The sequence below is a fragment of the Cetorhinus maximus genome, chromosome 23 (assembly GCF_964194155.1).
Source record: "Cetorhinus maximus chromosome 23, sCetMax3.hap1.1, whole genome shotgun sequence".
Taxonomy (NCBI): Eukaryota; Metazoa; Chordata; class Chondrichthyes; order Lamniformes; family Cetorhinidae; genus Cetorhinus; species Cetorhinus maximus.
This window is the reverse complement of record NC_135901.1, coordinates 24,233,242-24,245,522: the sequence shown is the minus strand read 5'-3', so window position 1 is coordinate 24,245,522 and position 12,281 is coordinate 24,233,242. Positions and strand designations below refer to the sequence as shown.

At 42.5% G+C, this 12,281-nt stretch overlaps 3 protein-coding genes across 5 annotated transcripts in view; all 3 read right to left on the bottom strand.

The window, feature by feature from the left end:
- Nucleotides 1-12,281, bottom strand: part of LOC144697392 (uncharacterized) — a 558,602-nt gene that overhangs the window by 86,136 nt on the left and 460,185 nt on the right. The window lies entirely within an intron of this gene.
- The window catches only part of LOC144697062 (uncharacterized), a 464,933-nt gene that overhangs the window by 352,297 nt on the left and 100,355 nt on the right, over nt 1-12,281 (bottom strand). The gene's annotated exons all lie outside the window — the stretch shown is intronic.
- The window catches only part of LOC144697323 (uncharacterized), a 90,979-nt gene continuing 88,451 nt past the window's right edge, over nt 9,754-12,281 (bottom strand). For 2 of the 3 annotated variants that reach the window (XM_078569306.1, XM_078569305.1), the window contains exon 3: nt 9,754-11,121. In XM_078569306.1, the coding sequence (XP_078425432.1) occupies nt 10,211-10,600 (390 nt within the window). In that variant the 5' untranslated portion in view covers nt 10,601-11,121 and the 3' untranslated portion in view covers nt 9,754-10,210. The remainder of the gene's footprint in view (nt 11,122-12,281) is intronic. The other variant, XM_078569303.1, reaches the window with a different exon arrangement.

The following is a 12,281-nucleotide window of genomic DNA, read 5'->3' as shown; positions in this document are numbered from 1 at the left end:
CACCAATCTAATCACTGCGGCTCCTGTGAAACTGACAAGGCAGCGCACGGCAGATTCATCACTAAAAGCAACTGATAGACATCAAATTCTTCCACTTTCACGTCACATTTTTTAACTCGTATTCTCCATCTCAGGCATTTCCAGTTCAAAAAGATACAAAAGGAATCTTTCCAATCTGCTTTTTCTCTCTGAACCATTTTAATTTGAAGCTACAAAACTAAAGTGAATGTAGTTGTAAAGCGTGAAGTGAATGCGATGGTAAAAATTCGTTCACCTGTTTGTGGAACTGAGCCGAATTGATACATTCCGGATCCTAACCACTCGCTGTGCAACATAAATCTGTACGTTTTATTTCCCGTTGCCTCTCCTCTCCGACCGAAATGAATCACTTCACACTTCACACATTAAATTTCAGATGCCACTTGTCCGTCCAAATGGATTTGTTGAAGAGCCCGAAAGCTCATGTGATACAACCTCCAGGAATCTGTCTAACCAGAGATGGCAACCCAATTTGGAGATCAGCAAGCAACACTCCTCACTGGATACACTGGACCATAAAATCTCATTGTTATGTTATATTCTGACTTTGTCCATCTTTTTTTATTTTTGTTAATGAAGGCAATAATGAGCCCTTTTAACTAAAGTAGGTCAACACAACCAGTTGGATTGGCTCTCTGCACAAAGGACATGGTTTGTTTCTTTTTTTGAGCTTCTTTGCACAAGTGTAACAAGCGAAAAGATGGCCTGTCGTACCATGAACCATACAACCATTCTTTGGTCGTGCCTGACATATAACACAAGCTTCCAGAGGTCCTAAAGTGTTCAACTCGCCTTTCTGTCCATTTTCCTTTTCCGTTTCCTGGCTGCAGCAGTTGAAGCTACCAGATGTAGAAGGCTGTGAGCTCTCAGTTTCTTGTGACTCTGAGCAATGAGAAGCCTCACTGATCAAATCTGAGCAGTTTGATTCCTTTGACTCAAGTGGTGGCTGGAAATGGAAGCGTGAGAATGAATGAAGAGAAGTGACGGGTTTTGTAGATCCCGGGGGAAAGAGACTCCAGGATCAAAATAAATCAAAATATTGCGGATGCTGCAAATCTGAAACAAAAACAGAAAATGCTGGAAAAACTCAGCCGATCTGGCAGCAGCTATGGAGAAAGAAACAGAGTTAACGTTTCGAGTCCCTATGAAGAAGAGTCATTGGGACTGATTGGAATGCTCTTCGCAAAAAGCTGCCATAGACACGATGGGTCGAATTGTCTCCTCACGTGCTGTACCATTTTATGGCGACATTGTTAAATAAGACTGTCTCCAGCATTCCTAATGATAGCAGCTGAATTCCATTTCTTCAAAACAAAAACCCAAGCGCTGCTGCATGGCCGCACAGGTTACCGTTTCAGCCAAGCCCATTGAGGATTCGGCAGTGCAGTGTTTCTCTAGCGTCGTGGCCCTAACACGCAAATAGTATCCCGGTTCGAAACCCGGGAAAATATTACCGAAATCCGCTCTTTTAAGTGCACTTGCGTATTACGGCCACGTGACAATTGGTCTTCTCGAAATACTAAAGAACGTCCCACAAATAAAACAAAAATGACATTTTATCGCACCTGATGCAGTAAAGGTTGTAAAACACGTTCCACTGTCACTCGACAGACATGTTAACAGTTCGTTCAGTGAGCAAAATAAATGAATCTGTTTATTGCTGTAGGTTAACATACTTACTCGTCGTCTCAAAGATGAATAACAGTAATGTGTGCTCCTAAAGACAGACGAAAGCGATAGTGTAATTGAAACAGAAGAAATAGCAGACACCCTACATCATCATATCGGTCTTCAGTAGAGGAAGAGGAAAAACTGCCAGGGTGCAATAAAATGTCCGAGGAAACCGAGGCTCAGTGCAGGCATGGTGAAATCCCTCCTTTTTTATTCAGTCTGGAAAGAAGAGACATGAACGGGATTTAGGCGCCTAATGTAAAAGGTGCCATAAGCCTATTTGAAAGAAGACCAGGGGAGTTCTCCCCGCTTCGGAGTCAATGTTTATCCCTCAATCAACGTCACAAAGACACATTATCCGCTCATTATGACATTATTGTTTGTGGGAGTTTGCTGAGCGGTCATTGGCTGCCGTGTTTCCTACATCACAACAATCACAAAGTCCTTCATTGACTGGAAAGCGATTTGAGACGTCCGTTGGTCGGGAAAAGTGCTATATAAATGCAAGCCTGTCTTTATTTAATTATCATAAACCCCAGCCCTCTGGTGACTGAGCCTCGAGAGTGGAAACAGTTTCTCCCTAACTGCTCTATCAAACCGCCCGCCGCCGATCCCTTCCTCAGCCCAATAATTTTAAACAACACCATGAAAACTCAGTTTAACCTGCTTTGCTCTAAAGAAAACGATCCCGGCCTTTATAGTCTCTCCACAAAACTGAATGTGTTCACCCCTGAACATGGTGCAAGGCGGAACATTGTGACGAGATTTTGGAAAATGTTGTTAGTTGGCAGGTGGAAAAATGGAGGAGGAACCAAAACAGTCTCCAGTTCTGTGAATATTTACAAACTCTTTACGAAACGGAATCAGGGAGAATGAAGATGGAGCTGTCCGACTGACCAGGGCCTATCCGGAATGTTAAGCCATGCTGTCATGCAGCACTCTGGGTCTCTGTTTCGATGAAATGGAATTCAGCTGATATTACCAGGAATGCTACAGACAGACTCATATAACAATGTGATCATAAAATGGCAAAGCACCATTTATCTATTCAATGGCATAAGGGGCCCTTCCATAACCCTGTCTCGATCAGCTTTTTAAAGAGCAAACGAATCAATCTCAGTTTCCTTCCCTCTTTTAGTAAACCTGTTATTTTTCTGAATATCAATTAATTGCACAGTTCCCTTTTGAAAAATGAGATTCTGCAGATTCCATGCCTAGTTTACCTGAATTAACATTGTTCCCCTCACCCAATGCCATGAAGATTTCGACTAGTGCTTCTTACATAGCTATGTATATGAACATTATTTACTTTTCTATTGATTTCATATCGGATTGACAACAGTGCTTATTTTTCTGATCAAACATTTCATTATTTCTGAGTTGATTTACACAATCTAATTACATTTGCTCCACAAACCGCTAATCGAGGGTGTTATATCACAGTGGGAAATCATTGTTACTGTTCAACAGAGCCCTGCCAAGATCAAAGGCTGGCATAGTTTGTTTCGTTTGTTTGAATTTCAAAATGCAGAAGGCTCGGTCCAGCAAATGTCTTAGGCAGCAATGCTTTCTGCTCAGTCATTATTTTTTCAACCTTACTATTTTTACAATCTTATTACTTTTGCTCCATACCCCTTCAACCGAGGGTGCGATATCACTGAGGAAAATGTTTGTTCCGGAGTTTAACAGAGCCCTGCCAAGATCGCGTGCTTCAATTGTTCGTTTACTTCATTTGGTTTGAAATAATTTTGTTCCTGGACCGGAATCTAACAGAGGATAAATATTTGTGTAACAAACAGGGCAGTGCTGAGCTACCAGGGTCTTTGGAGGTTTCCAATGGTTAGACTGAGAGGCAATGTCACTTGTTGCGGGAAGACAACTGTTGGTTTCACCTTGGTGCCTCAGCTTGTTTTGAATTTCAAAATGTGGAAGTGTCCGCCCAGCAAATGTCTCCGGGTGCAATGCTTTATGCTCAAACATTAGGAACATCTTTCTCATCCTTGGAAGACGAAATTAAAGAAACTCAGTATTTGTTCCATTATTCTATATTTAATATTCATATTTTATATATTATTGATGCCTTCGTTTGAATTGAGACTCTCTGAAATATACACCAACTTCTAATTTCAAGCATGACTGATAGACGAAAGAATGTCAGTCAACGGGTCATGCAAACCATGTGGTGCTCATTTGAAATTGAGCGCAGTTAGCTTTTAAACAAAATCCAAGAATTTTACTGGGAACAGGCTTGAGAATGATGCGTTCATTATATCCGATCCCTCTTTGTTCCAGGTGAGAAGCCTTCTGGGGCCGACATCGCCTCCATGTAGAAGACAGGAGGGAAGCCAGCAGGTCTGCATTGCGCCTCAGTTTCTAAGACTCCCTGGGTTATTTTTCCTGATACTCTATTCTGAATTTAAAGACGTGATTATTTCCTCTGGTTCAATTACATCATAGCTTCTGGTAGCTCAGCACTGCCCTGTTTGTTACACAAATATTTATCCTCTGTTAGATTCCGGTCCAGGAACAAAATTATTTCAAGCCAAATGAAGTAAACGAACAATTGAAACACGCGATCTTGGCAGGGCCCTGTTAAACTCCGGAACAAACATTTTCCTCTGTAATATCGCACCCTCGATGGAAGGGCTGTGGAGCAAAAGTAATAAGATTGTAAAAATAGTAAGGTTGAGAAAAATAACACTTTCGCCAATTTGATATGAGATCAATTGCATAATTACAACACGTTCATATGGTAAAGTATATTAGGAACCCAAGTCCAAATCGTCATGTGAATTAAGGCAAACCAGGCATGGATTCTGCAGAAACGACTTTTTCAAAAGGGAATTCAGCAATTTACAATAAACCTGAATGACGCAAATTTCCCTCTCGAGATTAGCGAGCTCGGATAATGCTTCTGCTAGGGTTTCGATTCATGGGCTTTTCGCGTGTGAGGCGAACGTGAAAACCACTACACTACAGAAACACTGGGCAACCACCACGACAATGAGCTTATCCGGAATGTTAAACTGCGCTGTCACGCAACAGCTCACTGGCTCTTTGGTTGGGAGAAATGCAATTCAGCTGCTATAATTTGGAATGCTGCAGACAGACTCAGATGACAATGTCATCATAAAATAGCATAACACCATGTATCCATACAAGGGCCCTTCCATCATCCTGTCTCTGTCAGATTTTTAAAAGGGCAAGCAAATTAACCTCAGTTTCCTTCTCTTTTAGTGAACCTGTTATTTTTCTGAATATCAATTAATTGCACAATTCCCTTTTGAAAATGGAGTTTCTGCAGATTCCATGCCTCGTTTGCCTTAAATAACATTGTTTCCCTCACCCAATGCCATGAAGATTTAGATTTGTGTTCCTTACATAGGTAAGCCTATGAACATTATTTACTTTTCCTCTTGATTTCATGTTGAATTGACGAAAGTGCTCATTTTTCTGATCAAACACCTTATTATTTCTGAGGTATTTACACAATCTAATTATCTTTGCCCCGTGACTCGTTATTTGAGGGTGTTATATCACAGAGGAAAATGATTGCTACAGTTAAACAGAGCCCTGCCAGGATCACATGCTGAAATAGGTAGTTTCATTCAGTTGGTTTCATTTAATTTTGTTCTGTGAATGTAATTTTACAGAATATATATTTCTTTAGGAAACAGGGCTGTGCTGATCTACCAGAATGTTTGGAGGATGCCAATGGCTGGACTGAGAGGTCATGTCACTTGTTACAGGAAGACAACTCTTGGTTTCCACCTGGTGAAACAGTTTTTTTGAATTTCATAATGCAGAAGGCTCGGTCCAGCAAATGTCTCTGGCAGCAATGCTTTCTGCTCAATCGTTATTAACACCCTTCTCCTCAGAAGACGAAATTCAACAAACTTTACTCTGCATTTATTTTACGTTATTCAACATTCAGTATTAATATATTTCTATTTGATATTGATGCCCTCAGTTGACCTGAGACTCTCTGAAATATACAACAACACCGAATTGCAAACGTGACTAGCAAGCAAAAGAATGCCAGTCACCAGGTAATGCATTTGATATGGGTCTGATTTGACATTTAGCACAACAGTCAGCATTTTAACAAAATCATCAAAGAATTTTACAGGGAACCAGTTTGAGAATGACGCATTAATTATATTTGTTCCCTCTGTGAGCGCACATTACTATGATACATCTTTGACATGGTGAGTAACTGTTAATCTGCATCAAAAGACCCATTAATTTCTGTTGACTGAATGAACTGCGAATATGTGAGCGCAATGAAATACGAACACCTCAAGTGTATCATTTTGCTGCATTCATGTTATGACCTCGGTGAGAGCAAATGCAATATGCCTACAACATAGGAATTCAGGTAAGTTTCAATGATGCAAATTATCCTCATTATTTAATGAGGAAGATTTAACAATGCTTTTGCCCAGTTTCTGACCGGGGACTTTTCGCGCGTTAGGCGAATGTGATAACCACTACACCACAGAAACTGCCATGGCTGCAGTGATCCTGTCTGGAAACTGCGCTCTAATGCAGCAGCACTCTGGGACTCTGTTTCGGAGAAATGGAATTCAGCTGCTCTTATGGGAACGCTGCAGCGAGGCTGATATAACAATGTAATCATAAAATGCCCTAGCACCGTGTATCCATACAATGGAAAAAGAGGCCTTTCCATCATCCGATCTCAGGTCCCTTTTTAAACGAGGAAACTAATTAATCACAATTTGTTTCTCTCTTAATAAACCAGTTTTTTTCCCTCCCTTTCATTAAATTGCTGAATTCCCTTTTGAAAAAGTAGTTTCTGCAGAATCCATGCCTAGTTTCCCTTAATTCACAAGGTTCACTTGACGATTTGGACTAATATACTTTACCATATGAAAATGATGTAACTATGCAATTGATCTCATATCGAATTTACAAAAGCGTTCTTTTCTCTGATCAAACATCTCATTGTATCCGAGTTGATTTATAGAATCTTATTACTCTTGTGCCACAACCCTTCAATCAAGGGCGCGATATTACAGAGGAAAATGTTTAAGGTGTTTAACAGGGCCCTGTCAAGATCGCATGCTTCAATAGTTCGTTTACTTCATTTGGTTTGAAATAATTTTGTTCCTGGCCCGGAATCTTACAGAGGATAAATATTTGTGTAACAAAGAGGGCAGTGCTGAACCAGAATGTTTGGAGGTTTCCAATGACCAGGGAAGCTGACATGCAAGCCTTCAAAATCACTGATGATCATCTCTTTACCCGTTACTGCCCTTCAGTTCACTGACACTGCCGATAGGTTTCTCACACAAAATGGTTTGTTTGGTTAACCTTTGGTCACCGGCCATTGAGCCCAGGCCGTGATGGAGAAAGCATTGACTCCGAACCACCCGAGTCCACCATCGCCAGCTCCATGTTGCCCTGTCCATCATTCTTGTGTCAGTTAATCCACCCTGCCTCACTCTCTATCACAGATCTTCGCTTATGCTCTTTTTACGGAGTGACTCCTGACTTTTCAATCAGGAAAAGCTGGAAATAGCAGGCAGAGAGAGAAACAGAGTTAATTTTTTTTTCCTCATTCGTTCATGGGATGTGGGCATCACTGGCTAAGCCAGCATTTATTGCCCATCCTTAAATTGCCCATTTTTTTCGGGGGGCAGTTAAGAGTCAGCCACATGTAGGCTAGTCCAGGTAAGGACAGCAGATTTCCTTCCCTAAAGGACATTAGTGAACCAGATGGGGTTTTGTAGACTTTTAATTCCAGATTTTTGTTGAATTCAAATTTCACCATCTGCTATGGTTGGACCACCAGAGCATTACCCTAGGTCTCTGGAATACTAGTCCAGTGAAAATACCACTATGCTACATCAAAACTGTTACATCTCTAGCATTTACCAGGTTTGAAACAAATACAGAGGAGAGGAGGAAAGAACAAAAGGGAAGGTCTGTGATGGGTTGGGAGGTGCAGGGTAGATGGAGGGGAAGTGGACTGGTATTGTCACTGGACTAGTACTCAAAAGGCCCAGGGTAGCGTTTGAATCCCACCATGGCAGGTGGTGAAATTTGAATTAAAAGTCTAAATGATAAAACCATCAATTGTCATAAAAAACCCATCCAATTCGCGAATGTCCTTTAGGAAATCTGCTGTCCTTACCTGGTCTGGCCGACATGTGAATCTAGATGCACAATAATGTGGTTGACTCTGAAATGGCTGAGCAAGCCACTCGGTTCTCAAGAGCAATTAGGAATGGCCAATATAATGTTGGTCCAGCCAGTACTGCCTACATCCCATGAATGAATGAAAAAAGCACAAAAGGGATGATGATGCCATTCTGTATCAATCAGTTCTCTATGCTCTCAGCTCTGTCCCACACTGAAAACTCTCAATCCTTCCCCTCCGTTACCCGGGACAAACATTTCATTGAACAAGCCACACAGGAAAAGAAATCTTCACTGTGACTTGGATAATTTCAGGTGCAGTTCCTTAATTTCCCTCCCGTAATCTTATGAATTAGACCATTCTCAACTGATCGGATGTGGACCCGATGCAATCAGCCCTCCAGGAAGTGACTATTCTAATTCTGTGACTCTGAGCAGTTCTGTTGGTGCAGGGGCTTGAGTGGAACTTGCCACTTTTAAACTGTCATAAGAACATAAGAAATAGGAACAGGAGTAGATCATTTGGCCCCTTGAGCCTGCTCCGCCATTCAATAAGGTCACGGCTGATCTTGTGTTTCGATTTCCACATTCCCATCTAACCCTGATAGCCTTTGATTCCCTTGCCTAACAAGAATCTATCTACCTCTGCCTTAAAAATATTCAATCATCATTCATTGCATATCAGACCCGCGCCTACAAACTGCTCTCCCACTCTTCCAGTGAAGAAAAGAGCAGTTTTCACTCCTAACCCAACAACTGTGATGTTAACAACATGGGATGGAGACAGACTCCATTTAAATGCGGTGACATTACTGGAAGAATGGAGAGCTGGGGTTCACTCCGGAAAACAGCAGCAATGTTTAAAGTTAATAATCTGAATCTGTATTAGGAGGTTTGGCCCATATTGGAGTATCTTGCATCCCAGGAATGGGCAGTAACCCGCTGATTGAAGTTGCTGTCACTGCTTTCTGTTCGCAGTGGGTGATTGGACAGGGTGGGGCAAAATCCTACTGCTTTTCCCTGTCTCACTCACTACTGAGCAGGGAAGACAGAATCGTTGATGGGTTTGTTGCCCTGTCTGAAATGTAGCTTTGACCGACTGTTCATGATGGAGATCATACCAGCTGATTTGTGTAAGATTATTAAAGGCTCCTGCAGCAAGTGCAGGTTTGAGGGAAGCTTTCTGAACCATCAGGACTGGAAATGGGAACAAGTGGAAGATTCTGTCTAGTTTGTGTGTACAGACTGTAGAGGGGAAGAGCTAAAGTCACACGGCGGTAAGGTATTATATACAGTTAATATTTAACAATGAAGATAAATTATTGCTCACACTTAAAATATGTTTTGATAGTGTTTTTGCCTGGTTTCAAACCGGGGACCCAGGAACTCTAGTTCCTATTTCTTATGATGATAATCAATGTATATCGATAAACCTGCAGCAGACCTGCATATTACTCTGCATTTTAATTGGATTTATCAGATGTGTGCACTACTATGAGCTGGGCTGTGGACTGTTAATGTCTTCACTCTTCTCTGGTGATCTTCTCCAGAAAGGCTGGTGCAGATAGAATCACTTGGTCTGCAAGATACAGTCACTGTGAGGATGATAATGGCACAATTTTCTGTCAAATGTTCAGTGACACCCGATCACTCTCCGAGTGATTGTGTAAAAATCTAATTCAAATAATCACAGCCACTGCCGATGAGGGAGGGAAGCAGCAGAGGCAGCTGATCAGATTGTCTCAATCTTAGTGACAAAGAAGCTCCATGAGCTCCTCATACTTGTTGTTGGAGGTGAGGATGGAGGAGACAGGGGAGAGAGCTTGTCTGAAGGAACTAACTTGGGTTAGAAATATTGAAAAGACTCAAGACACTGTGTTTAACACAAAGCTAATCTAATTGACCTTTATCTACAATATCAGCCCGAATAACTGGGCTGGAGTATATTAACATCATCAGAAACAGACCCCAATACACATAATTCAGTCCTGGATGTGATTAACAGCAAAACCCAACCATTGTCGTTACTTGTGAACTTGTTGGTGTCTCTGCAGTGTAGATAAAGGAGCAAACCCCTTCCCACATTCAGAGCATGGAAATGGTCTCTCCCCAGTGTGAACTCGCTGGTGGGTCAGCAGGTTGGATGACTGGGTAAAACCCTTCCCACATTCCGAGCAGGTGAATGGCCTCTCCCCAGTATGAACTCGCTGGTGTCTCAGAAGGTTGGATGGGTGGGTGAATCCCTTCCCACATTCAAGGCAGATGAATGGTCGCCCCCCCAGTGTGAACCCGGTGGTGTGTTAGCAAGATAGATAACTGAGTGAATCCCTTCCCACACTCAGCAGGTGAACAGCCACTCCCCAATATGAATTCGCTGGTGTACAATGAGTTGAGATGGTCGCTTGAACCCAGTCCCGCAGTGAGAGCACCTGAACGGCCCCTCCCCATTGTGAACACTTTGAGACATCAGGTCCTGGGAGCTTTTAAAACACTTCCCACAGTCTGGGCATTTAAAAGGCCTCTCGTCTGTGTGAACTCGCTGGTGTGTCAGCAGATGGGATTGCTGAGTGAATCCCTTCCCACACACACAGCAGGTGAATGGCCTCTCCCCAGTGTGACTGTGCTTGTGCGCAGTGAGTTGAGACAACCACCTGAACCCAGTCCCGCAGTGAGAGCACCTGAATGGTTTCTTGTCAGTATGAACACGTTGATGGCGCATCAGTTCCATGGAACCTTTATAGCACTTCCCGCAGTCCGGACATTTAAAAGGTCTCTCCTCAGCGTGAATTCGCTGGTGTGTCCGCAGGTTGGATGACTGAATGAATCCCTTCCCACACTTAGAGCAGGTGAATGGCCTCTCTCCAGTGTGAACTCGCTGGTGTATCAGCAGATAGGATGAACGAGTGAACCCCTTCCCACACTCGGAGCAGGTGAACGGTTTCTCCCCAGTGTGAGTGCGCCAATGACTTTCCAGGTCAGACGGGGATTTGAATCCCTTCCCACAATCCCCACATTTCCATGGTTTTATCCTGTTGTGACGCCATTTATGTTCTGACAGGTTAGATGATTGGCTGAAGCCTCATCCACTCACAGGACACGTGTACGATTTCTCTCCATTGTGAACGGTGCTTTTTCCTTCCATGTTCAAAATTCAATGATATTTAGGTTACAATAAATTGGGTGACTGTCAGATTCTGATGTGATGTCTGGTTTGAGTTTCCCGACTGCAAATCCTCTCCTTCTAATACCCTGTGAAATTGATTTGAAACAGAAAAAGGGAGTGAGAGAGAACCCACAAAAACACAAAGGCAGGTTGTGAAACTCAGCTGAATGTGGACATTTGTGGGGCCGGCACCAGGAAAAAGTGACCATGAAAACTGCTGGATTGTGGTTAAAAACCCAACTGGTTCACTAATGTCCTTCAGAAACAGAAACTAGGAGCAGGAGTAGGCCATTCAGCCCTTTGAGCCTGCTCCACCATTCAATATGATCATGGTTGTTCCTCTATCTCAACGCCATATTCCTGCTTTCTCTCTATACCCCTGATGCCCCTAATATCCAAAAAATTATCAATTTCTTCCTTGGCTATACTCAGTGACCCGGCCTCCACAGGCTTCTGTGGTAGAGAATTCCACAGGTTGACCGCCCTCCGAGTGAAGAAATTTTTCCTCATCTCAGGGAAGGGAACCTGCTACGTGGTCTATGCCCACTCAAGACTCTGTCCACAAATTTCAAAATTGTTCCTGAACACTGAGGTCTGGGTTATTTATATGTATCAGGAACAGCGCAGGTCCGAACACTGACTCCTGGTGAACTCTGCTCTTAACCTTCCTCCAGTCTGAATAACATCCATTAATCACTACTCCCTGTTTCCTGTCACTTAGCCAATTTCGTATCCATGTTGCTGCTGTCCCTTTTATCCCATGAGCTATAATCTTTGCTCACAAGTTTGTTGCATGGTACTTTATCTAATGCCATTTGGAAGTCCATGTAACACAATATTAACAGCATTACCCTGAACAACACTTTCTGTTACCTCATCACAAACCTAAAGCAACTTAGTTAAACGTGATTTTCGCTTAACAAATAACTGCTGGCTTTCCTTAATTAACCCACATTTTCTCAAGTGACTATTAAATATGTCCTGAATGACCATTTCTGGAAGCTTCCCCAGCACCGAGATTAAACTGACTGGTCTGTAGTTGCTGGGCTTCTCTTTACACCTTTTTTGAACAAAGGTGTAACATTTGCAATTCTCCAGTCCCTGTGTCAGCAACTCTGAATCTCAGGAAGACTGGAAAATTATGGCTAGCGCTTCCACAATTTCCACTCTCATTCCCCCTCAGTATCCTTGGATGCATCTCATCCAGTCCTGGGGCTTTGTCAACTTTGTCAGACAGACTATCCAA